At 36.2% G+C, this 19272-nt stretch overlaps 1 protein-coding gene across 1 annotated transcript in view; it reads left to right on the top strand.

Annotated features, from left to right (window-relative positions):
• The window catches only part of GALNTL6 (polypeptide N-acetylgalactosaminyltransferase like 6), a 455937-nt gene that overhangs the window by 195521 nt on the left and 241144 nt on the right, over nucleotides 1–19272 (top strand). The window contains exon 4 of the mRNA XM_035557893.1: nucleotides 13479–13645. Within this exon, the coding sequence (XP_035413786.1) occupies nucleotides 13479–13645 (167 nt within the window). The remainder of the gene's footprint in view (nucleotides 1–13478; nucleotides 13646–19272) is intronic.

Below are 19272 nucleotides of genomic sequence, written 5' to 3'. Positions count from 1 at the left end.
GTTATCCTAGCTCAAGACACTAAAAAAAAAAATGAATTAATTGAAATTAAGTATGCTGAACTTCACAATATTTAATATGGCCTATGGAAGTAATTAGTTATTAGGATTGATCTTCTATTGACTTTTGATTAGGTACTAAATGAAACTAAAAAAGTACAAGGTTCTTCTAGTTGTTTCACTCTTGTGAATCAGACAAGTCTTTATACACTGTGTCTGTATATATAGACATATATATGTTCAGATTTATATATTAAAATATTATATATATAATGTTTTATATGTGTTCTTTATATATAATATTTAAGTATATAATGTTCAGATTTATCAGTGGGTAAGAATATTGTCTCCCTGTTCTTCCTCCTCCAGAAGAAAGGGGTGGGGGGGGGCGGATATGCTATTGACACAGACCTGTGCATATATTAATGGTTCAGTGTTGTTATCTGTTGAGAACCCTAAGTCAAAATCTAATCAAAATTGGAAAAAAGAAAAAATGATTAAAAGCTTCTTCATCGGCCCAGAATATAAAGGTAATGGCATCTCAAGATGTGGTTAGATGTCCCTAAACTTAGAAAATAGTTTCTTTGGTTTCGCTTCTGTGGAATTCTTTCTAGCTACCACCAGGGAAGGATGCTGGCTCCTTGTGGTTTTCTCTGTAACTGTTCTCCCAGCAGTCAGATTTCCAGCATGATTTTCAAAACAGCTGAGTTGCTGAGAGTGAAGGAGGACAGATCTTTTAGTTCTGACATCTTGCAGTGCGCTTCATGCTACAGAAGGGGATTTATGGGAGAGCTGAAGCATTATGCGGTGTGGGATGCTAGAGAACAAATATCACCTGCCTGTGTGTTGCATGGCAGAAGCACAAATTTGCTCAAGTGAATGCTGTAGTCACTTGATCGTTATTTGGTGAACAGAAGAGTAATGTGGCTAAAACTAGAAAGATGTAGGTAAGAAACTGATTAAATTGCAAAAATAAGGCAGTTAAGTCTGGGAGTTGCTGCCCCAAAGCTTACGTTCTCAGATGTCTTTTGAAGCACGTAGTAGGAAGTGTGGGATTGTGGTTCATGAAGTAAGCTTTAATGGTTAACTTCTTATTAACCAAAAGGATGATTTTTATTTCGTCTCCTCAAATAGAATAGTCTGACAGGATAAAAAGGGAAACAATACGTTTTAGGTATTTTTCATGGGTATTTGTTAGACAAATTAGAGCTGGCTGAGTGACTTCAGCTTTTTCCTTAAGTATTTAACTGCAAGTATGCTGTGCATTTCCTCCAGACAAAACAATCTGAATACTCAGTAGCTGATTTTGCTGTTAAATATTTGTTGTTCCTGATTCCTTTAGTTTATGTACGCTGTGCATAGGAAAGTCATTGAAGTGTATAGCATTCAATCAGAGTACTAGTTTACTACATTAGTGAAATGCTAATCGCTCAGAACTATCAATTAATTTAAAAAAAAAAGTTTGAAAAATGGTCACCCAGCAAATCTAGGTAAGTATTTAGCTCTACTGGCATTTGAAGCATTGTTTTCTCTGTTTTCCCTTACTTTTGTATTTGTGTGTTTTTTTTAAAAGGCAATAAATATCCTATAGCAGTTTCAGTGTTCGCAAAATAAAAATGGAGTCAGTTTTATTGCGAAAATATTAGTAAACAACTTGGCTGTGTATTCACCTGCGGTACGTGCAATTAAAGCTGTGGCACAAGTTTAATCTCAGTGCCTGCCATAATGATCTGATGACTAAAAGTCATCTGAGTCTCATCTCTGGCAAACAGGGTCAGCTTTTGGTGGTGCTTGCATGAGTGAGACTGGTTGGCACGGCCAGGCCGTTAGCTGGCTGCTGTGCCCCAGCCTCAGGTACCCTCCTGCAGCTTCCTTCCCTCCAGAAGAGGAGATGGCTCCTCTGCTTTTTCCCTCTCTGCCTAATGATGAAAAGCTCCTGGAGAAGCTGTGAAAGTTAGCTCAGAGGCATCTGAATCATCTCTGCCTGCTCAGTAGGGAAATAATTTGGGTACAATCTAATTGTTCAGAGGGCAGATGTCACTGGTACCGAGGGATGCTGAAGAGGCACTCTGCATGTGCTAAACTTGGCACGGCTACTAGCTAGCTGATTCAACTTCCATCTAACTTGCTTGCTCTTATGCTTAATTTGACTGGAATCCACAAACCACAAAACAAGCTAGTCCTTTCCCAGTGCTTCAAGAAAGTGTTGGTTCAGGTTTCTCTACGAAGGGCTGCATTACTTTGTACGGATGTTTGCTAGCACTGTTTAACCTTACCTGGCCACAGACCAACTGGTTAAGCACACGCTGCTTTTAGTGGGGTGATGAGAAAGCTGTACACTATTACTTGAGCTGCTTTTTCAGGTGTTCTGCGCAGTTACTGCGTAATGTGGTGAAGGTGGAAAGTCATGCATGCCAAAACACGATGGGCAATGTCCCCGTTTCCAAGCCTCACCAGATTGTGCCTTGCAGTTGCTTCAGGGCATCTCATTCAAAGTGCAGCTCCTTGAGAACAGGGTCAGAAATGTCTTATGCTGGAGAAAACCTGTGGCCTTCTGTCTCTGTCATGCCTGCTGTCAGTTCCTCTGCAATATATGTATCGATAGTAACAAATTACATGGAATAATTCCTAGGCTCTTTCTGGGTGCTTTGTGTGCTTTTTTATGGCAGCAACAGCTAAAATGGGGCTGAAGATTGATGATTCCCCCTCCACCCCTTTGGTGAGGAGCAGACTGCAGCGTTTAGTAGGTCAATGAGGAGAGTCTGAGACTGATGGCTCTGTTTCTGTTTACTGAAAAGAATTTGATGAAAGAAGTAAGCTGTTTATACAAGCAGAGGAAAGTAGTTCTTGTGGGTTTGAATGCCTTGCATATCGCCTACATTGCAGTGAAGCCTCCCACGCTGCTGAGAAAATAGCAAGCTGCAATAAACATAACTGTGAAATCTAAATACAATAGGGAAAGGAATACTGCAGGGTATTTACCCTTCAGCCACTTCTGGGCATCTGGGATAGCCAAGGCTATTGGCATTTGGCAGTGGTTAAAACAAGAACTTTTAGGTCTCAGATACAATACAGCAATCGGAAAGCACATGCAACTTCCTTAAGATCAATGAGAAATATTGAATGTTCCGGGGATCCAGACCTTTGCAGTTCACAGATGACTGTGATGATGATGTATGCTGCCAATTTAATAGTTTCAGGAAAACCTTCTGTATACCTTACTTGTTATTACGTATTAATTCTTGCTTCCTTTCTGAACATTTTTTCGTACAATTAGGCATTTGTGTAATGTGAACCAGCATAGGATTACATAGTTCTAAGCAAGTGAAATTTCAGCTCTAATACTAACAAAACACAGCAAGTGCCAGTATGTTCTTACAGGCAACAGAATTAGCTGCTCTGTGTCATGCAATAAGGACAACAAATACGCAGCAAAGCTAGAGTGAAAAAGCAGCTTTTGTTTTGCCTGGCTGGATTATGGACAACCTTATAGAGCTGTAATTTTCCAAAGGCTGCACTGGCCACGAGATGTGGTAACGGGCATGTGAACTTACTGATCACGTTGGCACTTGTGGTCTGTGACGCCTGACAGCGACATTTTCACAGCATTTGTTCCCATGCCTGCTAGCTGTGACACCGATGCTGTGACGTGAGTCAGACCTAATAATATCTTGCCCACTGTTTTATCTTGTGTATTGTATATGGGAGATGATACTGAAAGGGATGTGTGAGTCTGGCTTCTTCCTCCGGTTTATTTCCCTTAGATTCTTTCAGCATCTTCAGTAACTGGATTTTTGGGTGATACGTAAGGCTGCTTAGTGGTTTTGTACAGGTATGCCGTGCATGTTCTTGTTTAGTTTATTACTGAACTTCCTAATACTGTTGGTCCTTGCAACCCCCTGCACAGAAAGATCACTGACCGTTGCGTGATGCAGGAACATTTTATAACATGGTTTAGATCAATCTGATGTTAATTGCATCAAATACCCCCAAATTAATGAGTTTGGTGAACGATGCTTTCTCATTTGGCCTATCCACCAAGTTTTGGAAGCTTTTTTTGTAAACCTCATTCATGTATCCCTTGTATTATTGAAGCCTTTTGAAACTAGGAAGTTTTGCATTAATTTAAATGTGGGTAATGGAGCAACCACTATATTCTTTCTTTAGTTAGGGACAAAGAACTTTTAATTAATATTGTGTCAGAGTACCTTAATTCAGTGGTGTGAGAAAACTGACCTGAAAGTGCTGAGTCCTGAACTTCTTGCTTCCAGAGAGTGAAGACCTCACTGTAGTGTTGTTGCATTTCCCTCGATGTTCTAGAATACCTTGCACTAATGCTCAGCATCTCACAGTATAACGCACAGTTCTGTGCTTTCTGGCTAATCAGATACTGTTCCTGTATTTCTCTGCTCTAATGTCACTGCAGGTAAAGAGGGAGTTTTGGATAGAAGGGATTCCAGCCTTTATTTTGTATTCTGAGTTCTATATGCACTAAATAAGTTTGATTCTATCCCGTCACTTTGTTTTAAGGTTATTTTCAGATGATTTTCAGTATCTTATTGTATTCGCAGTCAAGTTGAGCTTGGTTGTAATCAATTTTTAGCTGCAGAATGCTTGGTATGGAAAAAGAGATGTGGCTGACCTTTGGCAGGGAAGGTGTTTGTGGAAGCCTGAAGGATAGCTCTGGAGCACAAGGGCAAGTGGTAAAGGAATAATTAGGATTTCTAAAACAAATTCAATGGTAGCTGAATGTCATGGGTTGGTTTGTTCCTAAGTAGCATGATTAGAATTCACTTTGAAACAACAAAAACATTCTGATCCTTTTCATTCTCTTTCAGTCAGGAAATCAAACAAACTTGAATTAGAGGCTTTGTGTTGATCATTTTAAGCTCTGCCTGACTTTTGAGAGACAATCACATAAGTTTGAATGAATTTTGAGTACATTGATATTTCAGTAGTTTTCACTCCAAAAAAAAAGTGTAGATCTGTGTAGATGTGTGCATACATATTATATAAACTGGGTTGCTTGCTAGAATTTGGGAATTCATAGGTAATGAAGAGCATGGTTTAAGCTGAATTATAATTGTAGTACTAAGATGCCTCTCAATGTAACTTTCCTTTTAAATGAGGGATTTTGAGATGATATAAAATTACTGTATGTGTTCACTTCTCAAAACCTAGACTTAATATATATGGATAAATATGTAAGTTTCTTAAAGTTATATATATAATAAATAGTTTAAGATCTAGCCATGAGTGATGGAGGTTTTATACCTTGCTTTCTTATAAAACAAAGCTTTGCAAGCATAGGTTTGCTTTGAGTTGTATGGCTCATCTGCCTATTACGCTCTTCCTTTGGTTAAAGAAACCTTACTGTTTGAATTACGAAGTGAGGCAAACTTACTGTCTGATTTCTTTGAAGACATGCAGAGTTTCTGGAGTGATTGCCCGTGACAGTCCGAAGTGATGCAGCTTGATGTGAAGTAACAAGCATCTCGCTCAACTTTGTGAGATCTGGGGAAGTCACTGCTGAGAGAGAACCTACTTAACACAGTAGGCTTTTCCTATTTAGTTTCCAGGACATGTTAATTTTTGTAGTGCATTTAATAGCAATAATGCAAACTACTTTCTACCATACAATTTCATCTATCTGAAAATAGTAATAAATTTTTAGAGGTTTATTTGCTGCAGTAGGGAGGAGGAAGTGTTGTGACATTTATTGAGGTCCATACCCAGTAATGTATGCTTACTTCGTAGCTGTAAGCCACAGTGGAAATAAAGATTACTTTCCCCTCCATCAGCTCACACCCAAGTTAATTTTACAGCCTTGTCAAAGAGCAGTAGAAATTACTAGTTATCACTACTTTATCAGGCTCAGTTGACAAGGCTAGATTGCAGCAGAAACACTGTGTGACTGAAGCTTGTTGCTGTAAATTGAATTCTTTGATGTGCTAAGACAATTACTATGTAAATCTTCACTGGAAAAATGTTTTGTCCTGGTAGCTTTGTCGTGGGTTTGTCAGCAGTTGGGTACCCACTGGGTGCTGTAGTTCCTTTAATAAAGGGGAAAGAAAAGGTCAGATCTGCTAAGTGTGTGTGCTGACAAAGCCAGTGGAAGGAAGCTTTCAGACCTGATTCTGTTTTGCTCTAACTTACTCTGGTGTTTCATATAAAAGGAGAAAATTGGAGGTGGTCTATTTTATGATCCAGTAACTGCTGTAGAAGGCTGCTACCTTGCTTCTGAAATGCAGCAACGGGATGTCTGCAAGATGTTTAAGTTCTACGCTATTATCTATCAGAAAGGGCAGTTTACAAGGTTGTTGATGTGTCTAGAAAGCACAGAACCTAGTGACTGGCCAAGGCATTGCTATTGGCGTCCCTTAATGTGCATAAAATGTTGTTGTTGTTATATCCACAGGGTCAAACAAATTGCTGCTTTTATGAATCGGTTTTTGCTGTGAAGTGGCTGAAATGGTGCCAGCACTCTACTTTTTCATCACTTTAGACGTCTATTTTTTTTCATTTGCTGTCCTACAGAGCTGGTAAATCTGTTTCTGTTAGAAAACCTGTAAAGATGCAGAAACTTTCAGTTCTGCATGTTTTCTTAAGCTATTTCATATTATATTACTTTTTTTCTCCTTAAACTTATCAGGGATTTGAACAGAACTATCACTGTATCTTGAACTAAAAGGATGCTATTTATTTATTTCTGCACAGCAGAGTATGCTAACCCTTCTTTTGAGCCAAAAAAAAAAGTTCTTAATATTCTTAAGACTTTCAGTAGTCTGTAAGAGGCAATTTTATTTTTTTTTTCCACAGCTTTTCTTTTTATAGAGCGGTCCTCTTTCATGTTGTATTTTTAGTGTCAGCTGTAAATAGATTCCAGATGTTTGTGGCGATTTCTTTTTCTTCCTCAGGCAGGTTGGTATTCCAGGAATAGAGCAACCTCTACTATTCTTTTAATCTTCTAGTAGAAGTCTCCCTGCAACTTCAAAACTTACTTCTAATAGTGATTCATTCAGGAGCTCAGTTTTGATTATTGTTTCAGCCTAGCAAAATTCTATATCTCAAAGCAATAATTAAAATTAGAGTTAAGTGTGTTTAGAGTGAGTTCATGTGTGACGGTGTATCCTGTTTTTGAATAAGCCTTAAACTACTGGATCCAAATACCCACTTACGATAACAAAATACAGGAACAACGTTCAAGGTAAATAGCTGCTAGAGGGTTCCACTTTGTCAGTTCTGCATGCCTAAATTTGCAATATACGAGTTATTTACAAATAAATTCTACCTTAACCTTTTGTAAAGAATTTTGATTTCATAGTTACCGTGACTTCTGTGGTATGTGTATATAATAAACAATATTGTACAGCTCTCAAAATTCAGTTTCTCACAACAGTGATAAACTACAGGACTTCTGGGGTTACTGAAATGCAGCCGTACTTGAAATGACGTATGATTAGTGCACAGTGATGTGTCTAATAAGGAAAAAAGAGAGGAAGAAGATACTGTGGCTAGAGAGAGGAATGAGGCTTTGAAAATTAATTTGGAAACAACTCACGCCCAGGTAGAAAACCTCAGTTCTTCCCAGTAAAATCCCCCCTGAAAGTTCCTAGGGCATAAAGAATATAGTACCATATCATTCAGTTTGCTAAGAAATAACAGATTTCAGATTCTCAAATACCATGCAAGGAAAGCTTATGAAAAGACAGGATTAATCAAGAACAGCAATATTTGAAAATGTAATTCATGGTTCATAACTTTTGATTCATGTTGGTAATCTCAAAAATGTCATTGCATCCAGTTTGTCCACAAATTCATCATTTGGTGCAAATGGAGCTTTATGCAATATTTTCTTATATGCATGCACACACGTTTGTGTATGTTATTTTTGGGGAAAGCCCAAATTGTTAATTCTGAGAATTTCAGCGAGGGAAATACATAATGCCACTAGCACAGGCCTATACCAAGCTCTGTTTATTCTGAACATTAATGTAATAACTTCAGTAAGAAAATACAGGTGTGAACTACTTAATTAGCAAGATACCGGTTGCTCTTCCTGGTTATTTTCTTTCTACGTATTTCTAGCAAGACCTTTATAAATCACTTTCAGACTTAACATAGAAATTACTCTGAGATTTAAGATTTCATTAAATTGGCAGAAATCTATTGTTTATTCTAAGAAATTGTCATTCTTGTAGTAATAGGTTCAGTAGCTAAGATTTAATGTTGTTCCACGAATAAGTGATGATGTGCTGCACTTCTATGCAATTTTTAACCACAAGAAAAAGCATCTGGAGCATTTTATTAAGGTTAATCTGTAGCATTCTATTAAGATTGAGCAGAAGATGCTCGTGCTGTGTTAGGAACACTTTTCTAGGTTCAAAACAGCTGGTTCTTCTCACCCTCAAATTGTATCTCTGCTAAGAGTGGTAGATGCATGCAGTTGTTTCTCCACCCCCATATTCCCCAGCTTCTTGTTTCAGGTATTCAAATTCTATGCTTGTGAAATAAAAGGCCTAGTTTTCCAGCAGTCTCTTTTGGTGGCAACTACCTCTTCATTTTTTGAAGAGTACAACCAAAACATTAGTTATTTTTTGACTGAACTCCATCCGAAAAGTTCTGCAATTCTAAATGTCTAGGGTAGGCGTGTGATTTTAAAGTAGAAAAACTTGAATTTTAAATAATAAAAACACATAAAGAACATAAAGAACACAGACTTTTGTTTCTCAGTTTGCCTTTATAGTGGTACCAGAATGAAGTAGTATTATACCTCAAGCAAATGACTTTGGGCTAATTTCTAGTTTACCAAATTAATAGTTTTCCTTTATTCAGTGTGAATTTTTCTGACCACTCTAATCTTGCAGTCTGTAAAACCAGGAATAATCCTACACCTGTCCTCTGGAGAGAACTGGATATCTGGGTCTGTTTAGTTGAGATGGTTCCATAGGATGTGCAGGTGCCTACTGTTCCACTGTGCTGGCAATATGGCATGGCATATACCTATAGATACGAGCATGTATATGAGTTAAGACTGATCGGGATCTTTTGGATTACTTTAGGGAAGACAGAATCAAGCACTGAGAAACAAAGCCTCTAGTTCTGTAAGTAGTCTCTTATAAACCATTGAGTAGGCTGCATTAGTTGTGTAAGCAATTTAACTTACGGGTAGCTATAACTTAAATACATCTTAATGTGTTTCTGAGCAAAGTGAATAGATGCTACTCGAATGTTAAACAATAAAAATTCTACTGAGCAGTTTGAACTTTATCTAGGTAAACAAAAGTGTGGAGGTAAGGATGAAAGTGAAGAAAAACATAATGAAAATGGTGGAAAAATAGTTGAATAATGTGCTCTTACCATCCTTGAATATTTATGCTCTTATCAGTATGGGCAGTGATGTTGAGTAAACATCCTTAGCCAAGACTGATTAATGAGAACACTTTCATAATTTTTTTTTACAATCAAAGCTGAAGCGAAAAATCAGTTTAATGCAGTGATTTCAGGTAGTTTTCTGCCCTCAGTCCCATAGGCAAAATTATTTAATTTCATGGGTGGGTTTTCTTCTGAAACTGTGTATGTTTATACTAACATACATTTCATTCAAATTAGTTGGTTTACAACGTATCTAGAACTGAGGTATAGAAGTGAAATGACCTGTCTTCATCTTCATTCACCATGCAAATCAATTTTGTTACTATAAACTTCTCATAAGTTATTTTAAATGTTACTCTAGAAGAAAATACTACCAGGACAAAAACTGCTTTTGATGGAAATGAGCTTAAAAATAGAAAATAATACCTTCCTGTTTTTTTTAAAAAAAAGGAAGAAATAGCAGTTGTTTCCTCTCTTTCAGATCCACATTTGTTTTTCTCTGTTCTTAATTCATTAAGCAGAACATCATGTGATGATAAGCTCTACAGCGGTATGTTTGCGTTTATCTGTTGCATCGTGATTTGATCATGAAAGAGAGAGCATAAAGTAATGTTTATTGACATCAACTCTGTACTCTTTCCTTTCTACGTTCTTTTTTGTATTTAAGTAGGTCTTGGAGCAAACCTTCAACACTCTGTCCGAACTGCATATTTGGCTTAAATCTACTATCCTTTTTTGAATATTAATCTTATGATTTATTTCCAGGCTTTTGTGGTTTTCCCAGTACCCCAAGCCTTAAAGTCAATGTGTTTGGAAATGCTGTTCTGTCATTCATTCTGAATTACACTTACAGTCTACATAGAGCTTACACTCATTGAAAATACGCAAATAAGTTGTGATATGCTCAGGCTGAGGCTGGTGATCATAGCATATGTATGCAAGTACTAAGATTTTTCTCAAGGTGGATAAGAATTTGACAAAACTTTGTACTTAAATTTTGCACTGCAATTTCAGTACAATTCATGTTCATTTAACACCTGTACCATAATTTGACAACTTTTAAGAATGAATTAATGCTCATTTAAACATTTTTAAAATAGGATGTTAATGGTAATCTTTGACACATGTTTTTTTCCTTTCTGCAATAAAACTTGATTTTGTTATTTTTTTTATAAGTTTTGCTAAGGTTGAAATCTTAAGGGAATATAAAGGGCTCTTGAATTACATTTTCTCATTTCTGTGGAGAATCAAAATCTCCCTTTTGAAACATTCATTCTACAGGGTATGTAAGCAATTAAATTAATTTTAGAAAGTAAACATGTTGAAATTGTGGTCTGTTACTTGGTGAATGCTCAAAACATTTATGATGGCATTATTTTGGTGAGAGCAAAAAGCATGTACTGAAAATATGATTTGATGTTGGCAGAAAATAAGTTAGTTTTTGAGGTATCTTAGAACTTTGGAACAGTAAATAATAAAGCAAGGGGAGTTTGAAGTTACAATCAGACTTTGTGTCAGGACCTCTCTAAATGGACTCTGCTGAATTTTTGATAATCAATTTCTGTTGAAAGAATGCCTCTAAAAATCTTTATTGATGCAAAAGTGGTACAGTTAAAGATGAATGTGTTTTTGTAGTACCTTATCTGTTAATTTTGCTAATGCTTCTTGGTTTTAAACATCATTCTCATCAGTAAAACATGGAAGAGTTGAGTTCTTCTGTTACAGTTAGTTTAATGTTGGAGAGCAAGAGGCTAAAAATGAACAGAATTTAACTTGCTGAAAAAGGCAAGTAGGCCACCACTATGAAATCTAACAGGCTGTCTTAACAATAGAAAAAGATGGAATTTAAGGTGTCACCTCTATGAATTTGACAATTTGACCAGCTTGTTGAGGGGGGAAAAGTAGGAAAAGTGCATTTCAGTGGTTTGTGGCTTGTATCAGAAATCAGTTCACATATAGCCAGGTACCTTTGGAAAACTTGTCAAAGGAAAAGTAAATATAAATGAAGAAGAATGGTCAAAAAATGAAGAAGAATGGTCAAAGGTAGTGGAAAGATGGAGACATGTTAAGAAAGTTTAAGGTGTCTTTTGCTTTTATATTCTAAGCATGGCTCTCTTTTAGTCCTAGTAAAGCAATTCATTCTGTAGGAAGAATAAAAATAGTTTTAAACTAGGTCCATCAATGTTCTTTCTCCTTTTTATCAATTAGAATATGCAATTACACTGAAAGCACAGATGACAATATCCACATCCAGTGACCTTCCCATCTGTGTAGACTTCAGTTTACGATATTCAGCTGTGAAAACACACAAACCTCACTACAACCAGGCTAAAAAGGCATACTGTTGTTCAGGAAGGTAATTGAGTTCCCCTGTGGAAGGACATCACTTTTTAAAAAGAAACAGCATTCTGACATTGGGTGTGTATTTCTTTTGTGCGGTGTTTTTTGTTTTTCTCCTCCAAAAAAAAAAAAAGATGAAAAACTTAGTTTTAAAAACCTACTTAGTGGGAGTTAAAAATGCTAAAGGAAAAATCTTGCTTTCAGGAAAAGCATAAAAATAACATGCATTTGTTCTACTCCAAGCATCACCGTCAGCAAACAATTGACAACAGTAGGTGGTAGTTTTGATAGGTGGCTTTCTTAATTTGCCACCTGAAACAGCTATGTATGAGTAATGAGCTTCCTTTGTTGTACTCCTTCCTACAGATAAGTAGAAGAATTCTTACTTTGTCATATTTGTGCAGAGTAGCTGTCCTTTTTTCAGTGTGCATATGCATTCTACCAGTAAATTACTTAATAAAAGGTTTCAAAAATGTTATTTATGGAAATGGCTTGTCAATAAATTCATTGCTGCTATGTTTTTGGAAGAAATGGCTGACAAATATAAATCTTATTTTTAGGAAAACTTTCAAATACAGCAAATGCTGATTTCTAAATGGCATTTGAAAAGTAGAAAGCAAAATAAGCTGCAAATATATGTGTAAAACAGCATTAAAACCTACAGCAGTGTTTGATATGCATTGCAATTCTTTCTGAATAGCAGCAAAGATATCTGTACATTTTTGGACCTAGAAGTTGGAAGTCAAAAGGTTTATCTGTCTCTTTGTGTTGATTTATCACGAAGCAGTTAATTTATATTTGTACGGGTACCTTGATCAGAGCATGACTTTCTCTCGTGGAAGCAGTAATAATTCAATGTCTTTGTTCCCAGTGGATGTGGCTGAAAATGCGATGTCGTGTTGCTAGTAGAGGAATGTACCCCATTTACTGCATGTGGGGTGGGGGGGGGGGAAAATGATAGCCTATCAGTTTCAGTAACCCAAATATTACTGATGTTATCTGATTTTAGAAGCTAATGAATTGTAAGACCATTATTTTTAAAGAATATGGATTTTGGTCTAATGTGTAAACACTTCAATATTAAATATGTTTAAGTTTAAGCACTGTTGTTAGCTGCTATTCAATTAAGATGCTGAAGGTACAGTGCTCTCATTTACTAAACAAAAGGCAGTTTTACATTTTCTTCTATTTTCAGAACTATATGCTGTACTATCTATACATACAGTAGCAGAAATTATTTTGGACATCTAGATGTAAAGTTGGAGTTGTACTTGTGGATGTTGTTGCATATTTTCAATGCGTCAGCCAGGAAAATACCACTGAATTGTTTCTAGCATTTCTCTCTGGGTAGAGCAAAGTGCTTTTATAAGTTTTGTTTGCCATGGACAAAGAAGGATCATTTCACGTTTTATTTTCCTTCATGATAAATATCAGGAATCTTTCTAATAAGACGATTTGAGTTCTAAAAATATTGCAGAATATATGTTCTGAGTATAATATTGCAGGAAAAAGATTCTATTGAAGAAAAAGAAATCTAATTCTAGCCAGTGAACTTCAGTTCCTTTTCTGTTTTGTTCAGAGTTATTGTATGTTGCTTGCAATATAATTTTTTAAATGAACTAGTTATTGTCACATGAAAGTACTGTTTAATTATACAGTTGGATTTTATTCCAGAAACAGTGGTGGTTTACTGGCCTAAGCAGGTAGTGTATATGCCAAAGCAGACTTTGCTATATGCTTACACAACTCTTTTCTTTTCTTTTCAGCTGTAAGCACAAGGTGTACTTGGAAAAGCTACCAAATACTAGCATAATTATCCCATTTCATAATGAAGGATGGACTTCACTCTTGCGAACAATACACAGTATTATCAACCGCACTCCAGACAGCCTGATAGCAGAAATCATTCTTGTGGATGACTTCAGTGACAGAGGTAAGGCCCAGTTGGTTTTGTTTTAATTTGAAATTTGTATTGTACTCTGGTCTCTATAGAAACTAGAGTAACAAAAATTGAAGAAAAAATAGCTGCTGAACCGCTTTCCTTGAAGTACTATTTGATTGTTAGCTAGGGGAAAAAGAAACTTTTTTCTTGCTAAATGTGCTTTTGTTTTATTTTGCATGAGTACTGAAAAGGCAAGAGATTATGAATTGTTTATTGGTCTTTATTAGCACAGTATTTGAATACGTTCTTTCTGAAATACTGCAAATTGTTAATGCTTCATTGACTTGCAGAAAACGGACTCCACAATCAGTAAGATTGTAAAGTAGGTATGTTTATTCAGTGCTGGGCAGCACAGGGGGTAGTCCCGCCAAAGTCGTGTGCACCTGACGTGGCAACTTGCCTTGGTTACATGCAGCAAAGAGTTACATATGCATGAAGTTTCACAATACACCTATACGTATTTGTAACCTGTCCCCGCTTTGTATTAAAATTAGTTCCAAGGAGTCATTTCCATAAACTCCTCCCATCTGTGCTTGCACAGTGTATTCTGGTGGTCGTCGTCGGGGGTCGTGGGGATTAAGGTTGATGACTCTTCCTTGTCACCACTTGTTGACCTCTTGTCTTTGTGCAGACTCAGTTGCTCCTTGGCTCTTGTCCATCCGCAGGACCAGTTTCTACCAGTTTCTTAAGAAAGGGTCACACTCTTATTAGGAGACTGACCTTGGTAAGGGGCCCAAGGCTTCTTGCTGTAGTTAATTTGCACAATGCACCATAGTTAGCAAAGACACTAAGTAGCATCTTAGTTTAATGCTGTCAGCGCTCTCTCTCTACTTGATAAGATTCTCCTAACTCCCTTTCTCATCACCATCCTTTCCTTTTAGGCTTCATTTTTACTCTGAATTTTTAACTTTCACCATTTTGGATGGATGCAAGTCATTTGTCTTTAATCCTGAAAATGTATTGAATTAGGCAGCTTCTTGCTCTGGTATAAATTTATCATATAGAAAAATGAGACTGTTTTGAAGGGAATGTTAAAAAAAAAAAATTAAAACTAATTAAAAATTTTGCTCTAGAATAGTTAAAGTTCATGACATCTCTGTATAATAAAATTAAGGTAAATGACAATTTAATGAACTTTGCCATCCATACTTCTTGAATGCAACACAACAGTGGAATACTCTCAAGGTCTTTGGATGAAATTTAAATTTTTTAGGTAAAATTAATTCATAACAATTATATGGAACGTAGATGTAGTTTATTACTTTCAGTTTTATGCACTTCTTTTAGGAATTTAAATGTGAAAAGATTTGTGTATTTTGGTTGGTTTGGGATTTGTTTGAAGGTTGGTTTCTATTGAAATAACAATGTTATTGATTGTTGAAATATCATTTACTAATACATATGTGAGTATTGTTTTGAGCAGATTGATAGAAAACAAAAGAATAATGCTCATTGCTGACATTTAGGTAATACCTTTGTCTCAGCTAGGAGCTTATAGCAAAAGGTTTCTGACCTGTTATGGTGAGAAGACCCTAGGTGAACAAGAGGGATATTAGTAGAGCATTCTTGCAGCGTAAGATTTCTGTAAAATTTTAATTTGATGTTTCAGAGGTGAGAAAGATTAATGGTGCACACATCTCTTACCCTGTTGTCTCTGCTGTTTTAGTTGCAATATGTCCTTTGATGAACTGCCTCTCTATCTGTAATGTAATTTTAGAGAAATCATAAAGCAAGTAGAGTTCTGTCTTTTCCATGCGTATAGAAACTAGACAATAGATGATGAAAGTTTCCAAAAACAAGTGTAAAGTAAGATGACAATTTTTCTGCAGGCTAACCATTTCCTAGTAGTAAAACAACTTACCAGGAAGTAAGTTGTTTTTATGAAGCCTCTGACTACTAAAAAAGCTTCTTATACTGAGAGACCAGCTATTTAGTGTATGCTCAATCTGGTGATGCTGTAGTGTTTTTTGGTTTTTTCTTTAATCAAAGGCCATATTGACTATATACTTTTAAATGTGATAATGTTTTAGAAAGCTTATATACTTCCCAGTTATAAGAAAAGGGACTAATGCCGTTTAACAGAGAATATTGTCATTCTTATTCCTCTTTCTGGAAATGCCCCAGCTTACGTTCTGCTGCTTGCAGATATTTTAGGTATTATGTTGCAGGTATTTTGGGAGTAAATATCTGTAATAATTTCTACAAAATTACAGAAATCTCCTATGTCTTCCTCATTTCGAGTTATATAAACCTATCTAACTTCTCAGTGGAGCAGTTTTCTTCTGGAAGAAGTGATTTATATACTATGGAAATGCATAATAGTGTCTGGTTTGAAAGTCTTAAAGAAACTTAAGAAGACTTGAATGGAGCTGGGCCAAGAACTGATGTATAATGATGGAGGTTTACTGATTTCTTTTTTTGTTATTAAAAACAAAGGTTAGAAATTTGTGTTTGAATGGTTGTCAGTTTTGAATTTGAGCATATTTGGTAGCATATTTGGGAATAGCTTTTTAACATGTGACAAATGTGTTAGCATCTCTATTTTCTGAAATCAATAACGTTGAACTTCAAGTCAGTTAAATCATTTCTGCATATCTGAAATGAGGTTTTTTCTTGTATTTGTGATACCCTAAACTGTTTCGCTATATTGTTTTCTTGTGCCTTTTTTGTCTTTTGAAGGCACAGGCTACGTGTAGTATAGATAGGTTATTTAATGTTGGAAAAAAGTCTGTCTACACCTCAATAATCCCTTCCTAGTTCATAACAATCTTTTTAAGAAGTGTTTGAATAAATGCCTCTAACACCCCTTTCAAGTTTCTACTTATTCTCAGCTACTCTAGTTCTAATGAGGATTGTCTCTTGGTAACAATGTCTTAGATTTTTGTAAAAGGGAAAAGTTTAGTTAGTCTAAGTAGAGAGAAACACTAGCCATTTAATCACTACTATTAAAATAACAGCTATTGAAACATCCCATTCTCCAATACAGCCCCACCCCAGGAGTGTATGTAACACTAATAATAGTGTTATTAGTCTTTCATTTGTTTTTTCAGGGACTGACAAGAGCAGTGAAGCAGTGTGAAAGGCACTGAAGACAGATCAGGTCAAAAATGAAATGTGAGTTAAATTGTTTTCAAAACTGGTAGAAACATCATAAGCAAAGTTTATTGCAGTGTTGAAACTAATTAAACCACTATATTCTTTTGTAATTTCATGAGGCTTCGTATGTCAGCTGACAAAAGGCTATTTCTCACTCTTGTGAAATCCGTTAAAACATTTAAGTGACACTGTGTATGCTATACATGTTCCACAGTTGAAGATTATAAAAGAGTTCACTACTAGGACCCTATTTGTTGATAGTTGAAAGTGAGACTGGAGTATTTCAGCACTACGGTTATTTTAAGGGTAGTAATTAAATGGCTGGTGTCTTTTTCTAGTGTGGTGTACTAACCAAACTTTTCCGTCTTACAAAACTCCAAGAAGTTGTTACCAAGAGACAGTCCTTGTTAGAACTAGAGTTGATGAGAAAAAGTAGGAACTTGAAAGGGCTGTGAAAGAGGGATAAAACATTGTGCTTTTTTGTTTTCATAACCAATGCAAATATAAATGTGGAAATGCACATATAGAGCTTTTGATAACAGATGATGATGTTTTAGTGCATAGCCAGGTACCCACCAGCTTGTTGGTTTGTTCCAAAATTACTTGTGTGCCTTCACTTTATTCGTATTCATTTCTTTGTCTTTTGTGATCAAAATGAAAAACTCTAGGTAGTTCATTCATAATATTCACCATAGATTATGACATTTAGATATTATAAAAGTGAAAGGACAGCTGCACCTTTTTAAATATCAATATAATGCAGACTAGAGACGTGATATTAAGAATGGGGAGGTAAGCAAACGTTATGAAACTTGGAAGTACCATACATAGTCACGAAAAAAAACTCAATATAAAAAACCCTATATGAATATCTGTAGCAGAAGGAAATGTAGATTTAAATATAGGTACCCAAAGTTGCAAAATATCTTTATATAAGTTTCGGAGTTTATATACTTAAGTACTAAAATAATGTGAGGGAAAAACTTGATAGAATTAGTGGTGGAATTACTTCCAACTCTGTTTCAACACGTGTGGGGTTTTTGTGTGTTGATTTTTGATTTATGTTGTAAATGTGAGTAAATGATGGGGTACTGGCAAGACTAAAAGAAACTAGATTTATAGTTTACAGAAGCTCTTCCACGTGTCTAAGAAATACATTGTCTGTGAAGTTCTGTAACAGTGAAGTATTACCTTCCAGTTAGTCTGCCTTGGAAATCTCTTGTTAAGGGAACAGTTTTCTGGCTGACACCTAAGAATGTTTGTGTTTACCCTGTCCAGCTGACTTGGCAGCCTGCTCTTCATTAGAGACTTCCACTGAATTATTATACCTCAGATGTAGGCTCAAGTACGAAAGCTTTTCCACAGAGGGTCAATATTGCATTATCAGTAATAATATTGCGGTACTAACAATGTATTTTTGCACTGTAAAGTATGCAGAATATTTCTGGCTGATTCGGGGTGGCAAATTATTCTAATACCTAATACGTGCAAGCAAAACATGTATCCAAACTGCATGTAAATTAAAGGCCTATCAGTTGTTAATGTGTTGCCTGACACGGAAGTTGAACACCTCAGTGTTGGAGTGTACTGTGTGAGGTGTTTGCAGCAAGCTGTGTAGAAAGGATTCTTTTTCTGGGCTTTTTTGTGTATCTGTAAACGAGGTGGGCTTTGGGAGAGGAGGGTGATTGGTGTGCAGGTTTGTGTAGTGGGTTTTGGCGGGGGAGGGGGGGCAGATTGCTCTGAAGTTGCTGTCTGTTGGTAGATAGATATCTGGAAAGATGGCAAGAAGCAGAAGGTGGGAAGAGCTTTGGAGCAAAGGGCAAAATTCGGAAGTAAGCTAGTTGTCTTTGGTTCTGTTATAGACCAGCTTGTATTTGCAAAAGAATGCTACAAACTCTTAATATGTTTCAAAACTTTAGGGCAAAGTAGATTTGTTTTGTTAAGGAGTTCAACAGTCAGGTAGGTTGCCAACACCTTTGCTGATAGCTTTGCACATCCACTTTTATTCCTTTTGTCTTTTAATGGCTTTATTAGCATAGTCAGCCTTGTGAACTGTTAATAACACAGCTTGTGGCCAAGCATGTGAAACTGACTTAGCGAGCATTTTTTACTTCTTTTTGTTTTTACTTTACCCCCTAGATATCTAACTGGTATAGTATCTATTTCTTCTAAGAAAACATAAACGGTGCCACAGCCAACAATAAATTTATTAGCAGTAACAATTATCAAACAGTTCTTTTAATTGGTTAAAAAAAAATCATCAGATTTTCCTAAGAATAATTTAAAACTCAGTGGTCAGCAGCAGCTTTGAGGAAAGAACTAATTTCTGTCACTGGCACCAAACTGATGTTTTGGTGGAAAATGACACTGGAAAAATTTTGTTCATGTTAATGAGCTGGTCCTTTCTCATTTTGTCACCTGCTGTGTTCTCTCTGTCCTCTTGCTTAACTCTGTTGTACATCATTTCTCATTTCACACTCAGACTCCCATAATGTCCCATACCACATAGCATATGCTTTCTG

Source organism: Cygnus atratus, chromosome 4 (genome assembly GCF_013377495.2).
Source record: "Cygnus atratus isolate AKBS03 ecotype Queensland, Australia chromosome 4, CAtr_DNAZoo_HiC_assembly, whole genome shotgun sequence".
Taxonomy (NCBI): domain Eukaryota; kingdom Metazoa; phylum Chordata; class Aves; order Anseriformes; family Anatidae; genus Cygnus; species Cygnus atratus.
The sequence above is the reverse complement of the archived record's forward strand: the minus strand, read 5'-3'. Positions and strand labels throughout refer to the sequence as shown.